The sequence below is a fragment of the Paroedura picta genome, chromosome 11 (assembly GCF_049243985.1).
Source record: "Paroedura picta isolate Pp20150507F chromosome 11, Ppicta_v3.0, whole genome shotgun sequence".
Lineage (NCBI taxonomy): Eukaryota > Metazoa > Chordata > Lepidosauria > Squamata > Gekkonidae > Paroedura > Paroedura picta.
Genome location: NC_135379.1, coordinates 42,427,738 through 42,440,668, shown reverse-complemented (window position 1 = coordinate 42,440,668; position 12,931 = coordinate 42,427,738). Strand labels below are relative to the sequence as shown.

The 12,931-nt window shown below is 42.2% G+C and overlaps 1 protein-coding gene across 5 annotated transcripts in view; it reads left to right on the top strand.

Annotated features, from left to right (window-relative positions):
* MYRIP (myosin VIIA and Rab interacting protein) overlaps positions 1-12,931 on the top strand; it is a 163,136-nt gene that overhangs the window by 77,719 nt on the left and 72,486 nt on the right. For all 5 annotated transcript variants that reach the window (XM_077304580.1, XM_077304584.1, XM_077304581.1 and 2 more), the window contains exon 3: positions 6,317-6,538. In XM_077304580.1, coding sequence (XP_077160695.1) covers positions 6,317-6,538 — 222 coding nt within the window. The remainder of the gene's footprint in view (positions 1-6,316; positions 6,539-12,931) is intronic.

The window sequence follows — 12,931 nt, the reverse complement described above, 5'->3', positions numbered from 1 at the left end:
ACATTGGTTTGTGACTGATTTAAAGATTAAACCCCTGCTTTCTGCTCACTGTGGCTTTTTGTGGGAGCAGAAAAGCTGGGGTTTCCAAACAGCTGAGAGTCAGGGACTGCCACTTAGCTGTTTGGAAAACCCTGCTTTCTGCTCCCCATGAAAAGCCACAGGGAAGAGAAAGCAGGGTTTTAATGGCACTCGGGGGGGGGTGTCTTTGTATGAAGAGCAGAGGCCAAGAAATGTCAGTCTTGTAACTTGGTAGTTCTATTCTCTCATGAAGCGCTACTGAGCAGCAGAAACATTTATAAAGAATAGTTGTTTCAACCTAGAGTTCTAGTTGATTTGCTGAACTGTGGTTACTTTGGGTCTGTTACGATTCCAGCTCCTCAGAGGATGATTATATACTTCCTTGTGAAATTGCCTGAAATTACGAAGGCATTAATTCAGTACGTGAAATAGAAACCCCTCCCCATCAGAATACAACAGTATACTTAACTCAGAGGTTGTGTATTTTTCAAATATTCAAAGAAGATAAAGTTGTGGTCAAAACTATAAGCTATATAAAACAGTGGGTTGGCTCCCTTCTGCTCAGGTATGCACCGGCTCTTTGAGGAAGAATAATTGAACCAGACAATCACCCACCTGCAGTCTCAAGTGATAGTCTAAAAACAATTTTGGCATTTCACCCATTTTCTTTTGTGAAATAAGGATCGTCAATAGGCAGCAAATTGCATTCCTTATTTTTACTGCCTATTCTTTAAAACATTGAATGATCAATTTATGAAACAGGATAGCAGATGTTTGAGATAAAATATAACCATAAAATAAAAATTCTTGGGAGTCTTGCTTTTTTATTTCCATAGTCTTTTAAAACAATCACAATGTATAATTTAAAATGTTTATCTTGTTTATGTAACTTACTGCTTTTCTTAGTGCATTCTCTTAACAAAAAATCTTATCTGTGCTGCTTATGAAATAATAAATCAGGTCATTTTTAGAAATAGAACAAATAAATATTTTATAATTTTAAATGTGGTAGGCATCATTGCATGAAGTATTGTAACAGTGGTTCTGTAACATTTTCACGATTTTGCACGGTAGACACAGAATTTTAGGGGTGGTTTCTAGATAATGACTTTCCAGAATGTGCCTTTCTCTGTAATTTCGTCCTTTTGATAAAACCTGTAGGTACTCATGTTGTTCCATTAGAAATATGGGAACAGTAGCATAATAGTATTCTCTTCAATTAAAACCACAAAAAGATTTTGAGTGTTCTAGAATGCTCTCTCAAGATCAGTATTAAACATAGGGGGAGGAATGCATCACTCGGAGTGCATAGTAGAAGCTCCATCTGTACTATGGTACAGTCTTAAAATGATAATTCATGTCTATACATATATTAGCTTGGGTCTTCCATCCAACCACTAAATAATACCACATAATTTGATTTCCATTGATTCTATAAAGGTAAAGGTAAAGGTAAAGGTATCCCCTGTGCGCCACAAGAGGCTCTATTGATTCTATACATCACCAAAATTAAAATCCAATTTTGCTATTGTCATGTTTTTCTTTATTTACATCCTTCAACTTGCATGGGGCTTTCTATTAATACTATAGACAGTTCACAGATATGATTAAATGCTGGGGGTTATATTCTCAAACGAAGGTGTAGTTGTTGCCAAAAGAGATGCATTAGCAAATCTCATTAGTGTCTCTGATGCAAATCAGGAAGCCCATAGGAGTACCAAAATCTCTTTATAGTGGCTGCTTGGCCAAACCTTTGGCTGTTAAATTACTTCCATTCATATGGGAATGTTTTCTTTAACTATGTCTGATCACAGCTGGAACTCTGACTTTGAAGCATTTAAAGGGATCTCAGTCCCTTTAAATACCTGACCCATGAAGCCAAAAAAGTCCAGCATTTCCAAATATTTAAAGAATCCAAATACTCTACCGGTATTGGGAAATGGAGATATGAGGAAATACTGCTATTTTTCAGGCATGGTATATCCAGACCCAGAAAATACCAAGGGGTAGGCTGGTGGTGGTACATACATGTTACATTCTCAACTTCAGAATGGAATATGTTGAATTATGTCTTGACTAGATCTAAAGCCCATTTCACTCAGGAATGAAATGGGCGCTAGATGGCCTGGGAGCAGGCCCACCCGCCCCCCGAAGCTCTCTCGAGCCTTCTCCCAGCCGGCGGAACGGCCTCACCGCGTCTACGATGCAGCGAGGCTGCTCCGCCGGCCGGGAGAAGGCGGCGCGGCCTACCCCTCACCCGTGGCTGTCTGGGCAGGTGAAGCAGCCAATGGGGAGCCGCGCAAAGCGCGGCTCCCCATTGGCTGCTTGGGGTGGGATGGTCCCTCCGAGTTTTTATCCCGGACAGGGCCCGCCCTAACTCCTCCCACAGTGCCATTACTGCTTTATTCAGTCCGTGGCGCAGAGCGCCACGGGGCTGTTTAAAGATAATAAATGCCCAGTAACATTCTACCAGTTTCTGTTCAGAATGATGGACAGATTTATTAATTAATTTGGCTATCAAGTCTCAGCTGATTTATGGCAACTCCATGGGCTTTTCTTACTAGATTAATTTTTAAAATTAGATATAATGTTTATATTTTCATCCACATTCCTACAGCTGCAACAGGCTGCATAGGTTATCTAGTCTGACCATTTGCTCTGGACTGCAAACCTGAAGCTGGAACATTCCTCACAGGTGGTTGTCCAGCCTCTGCTTGAAGACTTATGGTGAGGGAAACCCTATCCCTGGTAATTGGTTCCATTGCTGAACCATACTTCTGGTCAGGAAGTTCTCCTAATGGTCATCATATGTCAATTTGCCCCCTGGATCAGCAGAGATTAAATTCTTTGCCCTCTTGTGATTCTGCTTTAGGTATTTGAACAGCATGAGCTTCTGTTGGGTTATATTGATGGTAGGATCTTTTAGATTTTATCAGCCAAAGATCTGGTTACTTTGAATTAGTAGGCAAGATACATTCCCTCAGTCTGGATGCCTCCTTTCACCTCCTTAATTTGACCCAATGAAATTGAGGTATAGGAGATGGGGGAAGGTAAGAGAAAAAAATGGATTTAAGTTGGTAGCTGAATTTAGACAAGGAAAGAGCTGGAATGTGTGGGAAATAGAATGCTGTGCCCTTCCCCCAACTCCTAAAGGTAAAGGTATCCCCTGTGCAAGCACCAAGTCATGTCTGACCCTTGGGGTAACGGCCTGTAGCATTTTCATGGCAGACTCAATACGGGGTGGTTTGCCAGTGACTTCCTCAGCCATTACCGTTTACCCCCCAGCAAGCTGGGTACTCATTTTACCAACCTTGGAAGGATAGAAGGCTGAGTCAACCTTGAGCCGGCTGCTGGGATTGAACTCCCAGCCTCATGGGCAGAGCTTCAGACTGCATGTCTGCTGCCTTACCACTCTGCGTCACAAGAGGCTCGTGTCCCCCAACTCCTACTGCACATCAAATTGATGAGTTATTATCTGGTAATATCTGTGCCACTTAATATTTCTGGTAAGGGCTTGAAGGAGGAGCTGGTCTCATGGCTTAAGTGCTACTAAGCTGTCCCACCCCGCCCTGAGTGTCTCCTCCTCCAACCAGATTGCCTGTCTGTCCAGCAGCCAGCCAATTGTCTTCCGTCCCCCAGCCCTGACCCACCCCCTCCTCCTTCCCTCAGAGGCTGCAGATCCCTGCTACGTGAGAGCCGTTCTTGCCGGTGAGTTCCCGGTGAGTTCCCTGTCCAGGAGCCTCCAGCCTGCAGTCTTTCCAGGTCCTGAGTAGGAGGGAGAGGCCATCCACAGAATTCTTCCACCCCTCCCCCAATCTAGTGCCCATTGTATTCCTGAATGCAACAGGCTTGGACCCTAGTTGTAAAGATAATTAAAAGCATTAAGCTACAGAGACCGGTTACTAGTTATAACTAATATACTTTACTCAGAGTTGTATATACATGTTTCAACAACCTAATTGTGAAGTCAGATAAATGTCTAGGGTATTTTTGATCTAACACAGATATATAGTAGGGCTTATTGTAATATTTGAGAAAATATAAAATACGAGTTACTAACAGAAGATGTGAAACAGAAAGGCAATACTGTATGACTACTATAGAATCTTGAACTTTAGAAGTTTTCATAAAGCCTGCAGTTATATTATTTAAAGCACTTAAGTTCCCTGCTGCAGAGTTTTAAGTATATCTGATTATAGTATAACATACTGGATTTCTTTTACGTAAGGAATGGGATGGACAGAGATTAAAAATAATTCACATAAAATCTTATATTTGATAAGAATTGTATTTTATATGTGTTTTATTTCGAGAAGAAATATTTAGCCTTTGGTATGACCGAAACATTCATTGGGGTATGTAGTTGCTGCCATGCTGGGTTACATGACAGCCACAGTCCCAAAATGCATTCACAAAGTGTGGGTTTCCTATAAAAAATGACTGTACGAGGATAAGAAAAATTGTCTCAGATAAGTCTATCTATACAATGAACTGGAAGTGCAAGTGTGACCATTTTGTAAAATACAAGATGAAATTTGAAAATGGCTATTCCTGCCATTTTGTAATAATTCCAGAATGGTCAAAGTAGGATTTAAATTTTATACCAGTATTAAATTATTGCTACCGAATTACCTTTTTACAAGGCAGTCTTTTCCAAATGGCCTTTTTAAAAGGCAACCGTTTCTCACAGGGAGGACCTGAACTTGTCTCACAATTTCGTAACCACTGACTTCCATCTCCAGAGGAATTACTTTCACCACATGAATGATCCATGTTGTGTTTCTATATAGCAGGGCTAGTCAAACTACGGCCCTCCAGATGTCCATGGACTACAATTCCCATGAGCCCCTGCCAGCTGGCAGGGGCTCATGGGAATTGTAGTCCATGGACATCTGGAGGGCCGCAGCTTGACTAGCCCTGCCATATAGGCTGTTTCAAGGAAGGGAGACTTGCATGGCCCCTATAGAGAAATACAACATGAATCATTCATGTGGTGAAACTGATTCATCTGGAGATGTGGAGACGAAATTCGAGAAGACACTGATACAGTTAATGTGGGATTGATGTCAAACTTGTGCTTACTTCAGATTTGGATGCCAAGAGGATTTATCTTCTCCCTCAGTAATTGTGTTAGTTGCAGTGTGTTTTTAAAGACCGCAGTGCAAATGTGGCATGCTAACATTTGCAATGTCCATCAATGATATAATTATGATTATGGCTCAGTAATGATTTAGCAATCAGCATCTACAACTTTGTCTTCATTACATTTTCTTTATGGTACTCAACGGTGGTTAAAGGGAGGCAGAGACCCATCCAGAGAGCCAGGTTTGATTCCCTGCTCTTCCTCATGCACCCTGGGCTAGTCACAATTCTCTTAGACCTGTTCTTGCAAAGCAGTTCACTTAATGCTCCCTCAGCTCCACCTACCTCACAGGGAGTCGGTTGCAGAGAGAGGAAGGGAAAGGTATTCTTAAAGTACTTTGGGACTCTGAGTAGTGAAAAGTGGGATATAATTATCAGCTCATCATCTTCTATTGTCTGATTTTTGGAGGGTCATTGAACAGATTTCAGACTTAGCTGTACAAGTCGTTTGCTTGCAGAAGCACATTTCATTTGTATCCCAGCTGACTAGAAGCTTTGAGGGCCATAGTTTGAGGAGGCAACAGTTGAACTAGACGTAATGACTCTTTAACTCTGTGGAATTTCAGAATGTACAGGAAACTGCGGGCTTATTAAGAGGTTTTGCTGAGTTTAATCCTTTTCTCTCATTTGTGTATCAGTCAAGCCTTTTAGGGTTCACATCGGATTCTCACGGTAGTCACCTATCATAACTAGAACCTGTTCAGCCGCAACCAATGTGAAATTCTTGTTATTTTATGTTGGGGAGGGATAAAGGAACCTCAAAAGACAGGGTTTAGAATTGGCTCTCACTTCAAAACATTTGAGGACTACTGGTGACACTACACATCATCTCCTCACCATTAGGGAAACATCTGTCAAGTGTATTAATTCAGCCAAGAAATGTCTAGCAGAGAACAGTCAGCTGGCTGCATGGAAAGACAGATCAGAGGCTGAAGATACAGGAATCAAAGCCATAGACAGATTTCGCATCATTGTTCCCCAGCAAGAGGAAGATAATATGTTGTAATTCTAGCCAATCAAGGAAGAAGTAATCTTTCTGGAAGTTATTTGGGAGCGTGGAGCAGTGAATTGGGAGTTAAATCTGTCCAAGTGGAATGTTCTTCTGATTCTGTCTTCCTTTTCTTTCTTTGTTTCTCCTCCTCCCTCGGGGCACCAGTGAGATGAAGCAGAAGCTGGACGAAGAAGGCAACAAGTGCAGCATCCTTTCCAAGCAGCACAGCTTTAACGAGCGCTGCTGCATGCGTTGCTGCGCCCCTTTTACGTTTCTCATCAATGCCAAGCGGCAGTGCCAAGACTGCAAATACAACATCTGCAAGAACTGCAGCTCCTATCAGAAGAAGGAAAAAGCTTGGCTCTGCGTTGTGTGCCAGCAAGTCAGGTGAGCGTGTGTTGACCCACTATTAAAAACAGCATGAGTGTGTTTGTTTATTTCACAGTGTTTGGATGAGAAATGTCATGACACAGTCCTGTTCTTTGGGGGAAGCAGCATTTTGCTGGGTGGCTTTCGGAGCTCGTTGCTTTGCTGGAGATGCCTGTTAATGTTGGGGGGGGGAATCTTGTTTCGCTCCTGGAACGAGGGGGGGGGATCTTGTTTCGCTCCTGTTCTTCAGTGAATTGGGGGGGGGGGAATCAGTGTTATGGATTGGAGGAAGACAGAAAACTCCATGGAGAGAGTTAAAAGCTGTGATTCATTGTGACTCACCGTGAACTGAGAGAAAATAAAATCAGAGTCCAGTAGCACCTTTAAGACCAACAAAGATTTATTCAGGGCATGAACTTAGTGCTTGCACTCGAAAGCTTACGCCCTGAATAAATCTTTGTTGGTCTTAAAGGTGCTACTGGACTCTGATTTTATTGTGCTACTTCAGACCAACACGGCTACTCATTTCATAGAATCATAGAATAATAGAGTTTACAAAAAAGAGAGCAATAAAAGGCAGCCCAGTTAAAACTCAGCCAGTCAGGATCCAATGATCTAATCCAGGTTTCTCAACCAGGTTTTCATGAAACCCTGGGGTTTCTTAACAGCTTTGGAAGGATTTGACAAATAATTCATATAATCAAAGAATCATAGAGTTGGAAGGGATCTCATGGGTCATCTAGTCCAACTCTCTGCACTATGCAGGACACTCACATCCCATTCGCTCATCTATTGTAACATGCTACCCCCATGAGCCTCCACAGAATCAGCCACTGTCCTTTGAATTAATCCTTTTGAGAGAAAATAGACTGTCAATTACTATTTTGTGCTGTGGGTTATTTGGACATTGTGAAATGTAAAGCGTCAAATAATATATATCAGTCGTCCCCAACCTTTTTATCACCAGGGACCGGTCAGTGCTTGACAATTTTACTGAGGCCCGGGGGGGGGGGGAGAGTAGTCTTTTGCTGAGGGACGTCGCCGCCTGAGCCCCTGCTCCACTTGCTTTCTCACCGGCGCCCCTGACTTCCTGCCGCTCACTGGGGGGTGCTGCCAGCAGTAGCTGCGCAGTGCCACGCCGAGGAGGAGCCCCAGCCATGGCGGCTGCTGGAGAGCACCAAAGGTGAGCCGGTGGCAGAGTGGCAGAGCAGCCCCCGAGGCAGCAGCCAGGGAGGAGGACGAGGAGGAGCCGCGGCTTGGTACCAACTGATCTACGGACCGGGACCGGTCCCTGGACCGGGGGTTGGGACCACTGATATATATCAAGTACAAAAGTTAAACATCCCTTATGAACAAGGAGAATATATCATTCTGTATTAAAATGCAAACTGTTCTCATTGACTAGTTTCATCTGTTCCTGTAGTCATAGTCAGAACAGGTTTTAATAGCAATATTCTCTTTTTCATGGCATAATCCCTCCCCTTGCAAACTGCATGCTAGGTTCGTGCTTTCTCAGTGGCGACAAGCAAGAGAATGACTTTGCAGCTTCATTCGCATTATCTGGCTTTCTCGTGAGTCTGTTGTAAGGAAGCGTGTATCAGGGCAGGTCTAAAACGAAAGTAAAGGCTGGGATTGAAGAACAGGAAGAGAAAAAAACATGTTATCCTTAATAGAGGTCACCTACTGAGCTGATCTGTTATATTGCAGAGCTACTCTGTAACAACGCTCTCCTGAACGTTTCTGTTCTGTACATTTTGCAAAACAATAGAAGTGTGGGGACCGTTCTAATAGCCTCAGAGCTGCCACAGAGAATGTGCATGAAGGAGTAGTTGCCAGTTTTACCTGTTTTCGGGGTAACCCCTTCAGAAGTCTTTGCTCTCATGAGCCAATTTGTTGCAGCAGAACATGAACACAAGAGAGGAGGTTTTGCAGATAAGTGGGTCCAGTGCCGATAAAGGCTTCATGTGGTTGAAAGCATTCTTTTTTTTGTAAGTGCCCCCTAAGAAAGGGGGGGAGATGATAAAGTGCCCCATCAATCAACAATTGCCTGTGATGTATTTCTGGCTTACTTGTGACTACTAGCACAAATAGCAGCCACAAGAATTGGTGGCATGAAGACGTTAAACCCTGTCGTTCAGAGAATTTGCATCTCCTCTCCTAGATTTTATTGTCACATAAACTTAAATGGTTATATAGTTGATCATGCAAAATGGCCTTGTACCAGCTCAATCAACTGGTCCATCTAACTCAGAATTACAATTGGCACCACTTCTCCATTATTATTCTGACGGAAAAAGGCCTTTCCCATTACCTCTGGTATTTGATCTTTTATAACTGGAAATGCCTGGTATTGAACTAGGGATCTTTTGTGCAGAGTGGCTTCTACCACTGAAGGCCTACCTCTCTTTTAAGATTGTCCTTAAAATCCAAACTCACCCTCTGGTGAGCAACAAAACATCTTTTGCTGTCTGACAAAGATAACATAAATAGATCACTTTTATTTTATTTTGTTGTTGTTATGTGCGAAGTCGTGTCCGACCCATCGCGACCCCATGGACAATGATCCTCCAGGCCTTCCTGTCCTCTACCATTCCCCGGAGTCCATTTAAGTTTGCACCTACTGCTTCAGTAACTCCTTTTATTTTATAGATATATTCAAATAGCTATTTCTCCAGATGCAGCTAGTTCCTCAGACATTTTGTAAATAGTATAAATACATTGCATGACACTGTGTAAGCAGTTTCTCAAAACTGTATAAATATATTGCATGACACCGAATAAGCAATTTCTCAATTTTAATCTTTTTTATCTTGGATCTCTGTGTCCTTCACAGTTTATTTTGCTTTCTAATATGTTTTCTCTCTCCCCCCTCCCCACATTGGCTTAAATTGACATGTAGGTTTTCCCTCCAAAATGTGCAGGTATTCAGAATATTCTCAGATTCAGATCAAATATATCTGACTTATCAAAGTAAGGTGGTGAATCGGAGAGGATCAAGAATTATTTGATTCATCATTTAAAAAAATCAGTTCACTCAATTCTTCTTGGTTACAAACATGTTGTGTGTGAGTTTGCTTTTTTATTTGTACAAAGAAAACGATGGGGATAAATTTGAGTGTGGCATGAACATAAATGAGGATAAATCAGGCCCCTTTCTTTTCAACCTCCACAGGACCCTGTAACTCTGCTGATTGTTGGCAATTTTTTTTGCAGAAACAATCCTGTTGTTATCTTTGTTATCTTTGCAACATCCTGAAATGATGTTTGAACATATGTTGAATGATTTAAATGGTAGCTGTTTTAATTTTCTGGTATTGCCAAAGAAGAAAGATTTATAGACCTTTAATGATAGACTAAGTATCATTCACCTTAGGCATATTTGCTGTATTGTGATCCCCGTGTTGAAATTAGATTGTCTATGTTAAAGGGGGGTGGGGGTTATATGAAATAGCTGCCTTTTCTCAATCGCCTTACCCAATGTGATTTTAAGTACTTAACCATTTATTGAAGTTTAAGATTCTAGTTTGATCCAGTTTATGGAGATTTTGGAGATTTTGTAAAAACTAAAACAGAATTGCTTTTGTAAAACGTTATGTGCTACTTGAATATGAAGAGGTTCAGACCAAACACCACCTCCCGTGTTTTCAAGTGTTGATAATGCCAAATGGGCGCAACCTAGAGATCTATTCCAAACGATCAAAAGGTTTCAGCAAATAAAACATTGAGGAATATATAGCCTGCTTATCTCAGAGAAAAGCCCTGTCCATCTAGAACAGAGGTGCAATACTTATCTCATACAGCCCGTGCAAAGCTATATAATAAAATGCTTCACAAGGCAGGGGTGACATGACAAACCAGCTCCCTAAGTAGTTTCCATGATTTTTCTCCTTGCTACTGCCCTGAAATGAGATGGAGGAAATGGTCTTCCATGTGACAAACTCCTAACTGCTGGCAACATAAAAGCAGTTGCCGTAGGGAGCAATTCAAAATGGTCTCCTCTTCACCAGCTACACATACGACAATGCAAATTGGGAGAAGATGTAATTACAGATTTTAGAAACAATTTGCATGGGGAGAGGAACACCTTTAATACATAAGTCTCTAGTAACAAATTACAGGAAGTAAAACGTGAGAGTTGTTTGAGAAAAATCACTTGATTCAGGTATCCTAGAGTGATTTCAGATCTATTGTGTGGAAAAATTGTGGGCCATTTCGCACGGCTTCAAAGTAGCACAATGGTTGCTATTTGGAAACGCTACTAATTTGCCATAACCCACGACGTCGTAGACAATCTGCAACAATCCTGAAACCAATCAGCAAAAAGCGCTTCGTTGTGGCGCTTTCAGGGGAATCCAGAAAAGTGGATTCACCCTCCGGATAACGATACACTCCTGCAACCAATCTGCAACAGTAGCGCTAAAGACCTGTGCGTTACCATTGTTGCTGGTTCTTCAAAGTCCCTCCCCCTGGCTCTCTCCTCCAAACTTCCGGCGAAGCGATCGCCATTTTTTTTTCTCCGAGCGAGCGGGGATAAACGCACCGGCGAGCCTCTTTCTGTTTAGAGGCTTCCCTGGCTTCAGTCCTTCACCTTTAGTCACTAAGCACAAACCACTGAAAAGCCCGTTTGCTGAAATAAAGTCCCTTTATTTTTTACAAATAAATTCAGCCGAAAATCGGGCCCGTGAGAGGGGGGGGGATTTTTTTTTTATCACTCGAGGCAGCGTGCAAACGATCATACAATCAAACGACAGCTCACATTAGGCAGCTGGATGGGTCTCTCCGTAGCAACGAATCTACCTAGATTCGTTGCTATGGGTCGTTTTTTTTTTTTTTTAAACCTTTCTTAAAGGGAAAGGGGCTGTTTGGGAGCATGCTAACGGCTGCCCATTGGCTGCTTGACGGCCAGGGGCGGGACGAGCTTGGCAATAGCGCTTCCTTTCTAGTGATTTCTGCCGAGACCGGAAGCCTGTGGGAAACGCTAAAAAACGCAACTGATTCCACTACAAAGGCAGGTATGCATAACGACGAATTCCACTATTTTAAATGGCGATTTTTCATTCCGCAAACAATTTGCAACAAAGATCCCTGTGCGAAAAGGCCCTGTGTGCCACCTTTACAGGCCTGATTGAGGTGGCTCACAGTTAAAACGACATAACGGAAACAGACAATAAAACAATAATTCGTGCCAACAAAAGCATGGTCAATAAAACAAACCATGTATCTGGAAACAGATGGGCAGCCAGTCTCTGGCTTTCAGTACGGAAGTGATATGATTCCTGAATGCAGCTTCTGGCAGTAACCTGGCTGCCGCAAGCTGGATCAGGTGAAGTTTCTGAATAGTTTTCAACAGCAATGCCACATGGTGTTTTTTCCACGGTTACTTTTCTCTGTGTAGGAATAGGGCCAGTTCAAACCATCTGTAAGGTCTTGGTGGAAGTTAGCAGTACAGTCAAAATGGTTCTGTGTCCCACTGACCCCCTGCGAGCAAAACTAGGATGCACTCCATAGGGCCCAGTTTATTACCAGAAACCTCTGTTAGCTTAGTAGATGGGTGCTGTAATGGGGACTCTCTGTGTTGGTAGTGTTTACAGATGCTCAGTTCATGGCAGAAATGAGTCAGTGTAGCAGTGCTTTCAAATGATTATCATGTACCCAGGGAGTTTACTGAAGGGAACCATATGTTCCTCGTTTGTTCAGAAGAGGATCCAAAAACCCACGTTTCTCTTAGTTCTGATAGCGATGCACAGTTTGAGAGGCACCTTCTCTTTGCTACCCAAAAATATTTAAGTGTGAAAGAGTAATTCCGATTGGAAGGAATCTATCCCAAAGTCGTAACTCATGGAGGGGAGCAATGGGCAACCTCCTTTGAATAGTTCTGACCCAGTTACATTAAGTGTAGTGATGTGGTATATTTGCCTTCCCTTCCAGTAGGGAACAATTATGAGGTAGCAGAGGAAGCAGCTTTCTCTGTGGGTGGATGCTTTGGTTCATCTTAGCCTTTAATTTCCTAATTTCCTTATTTCTTGTGGGATACTAGTAGCACTTCTGTGACATTTTATTGTGCCATTCCCTGATGTCCTGACTGGTATAGTTTGAAGGAGAAATAACAGCTTAGGTTGGAGGTTCATCTTAATAATAGAAGGCTGTTATATGCAAGATCTTAGAAATCAGAAACAAGGCTACAGATTCTGGAACTCAGATTTATTTGTTTATATTTGGATTTTTATACTGCCACCCATGACAGGCCGTCTCGTGGTGGTTTACACTATGAAACAGTAAAAATTACAATATAAGAGCCCATGAAACCCCTTAAACAATAGAAATAGGAATAAAAATAGAAATAGCAATAGATGGCGGCATCATAATTCTTTAACCTCTTAAAAACCAGTGGCAGTTCCAGCCTAGGGTCTG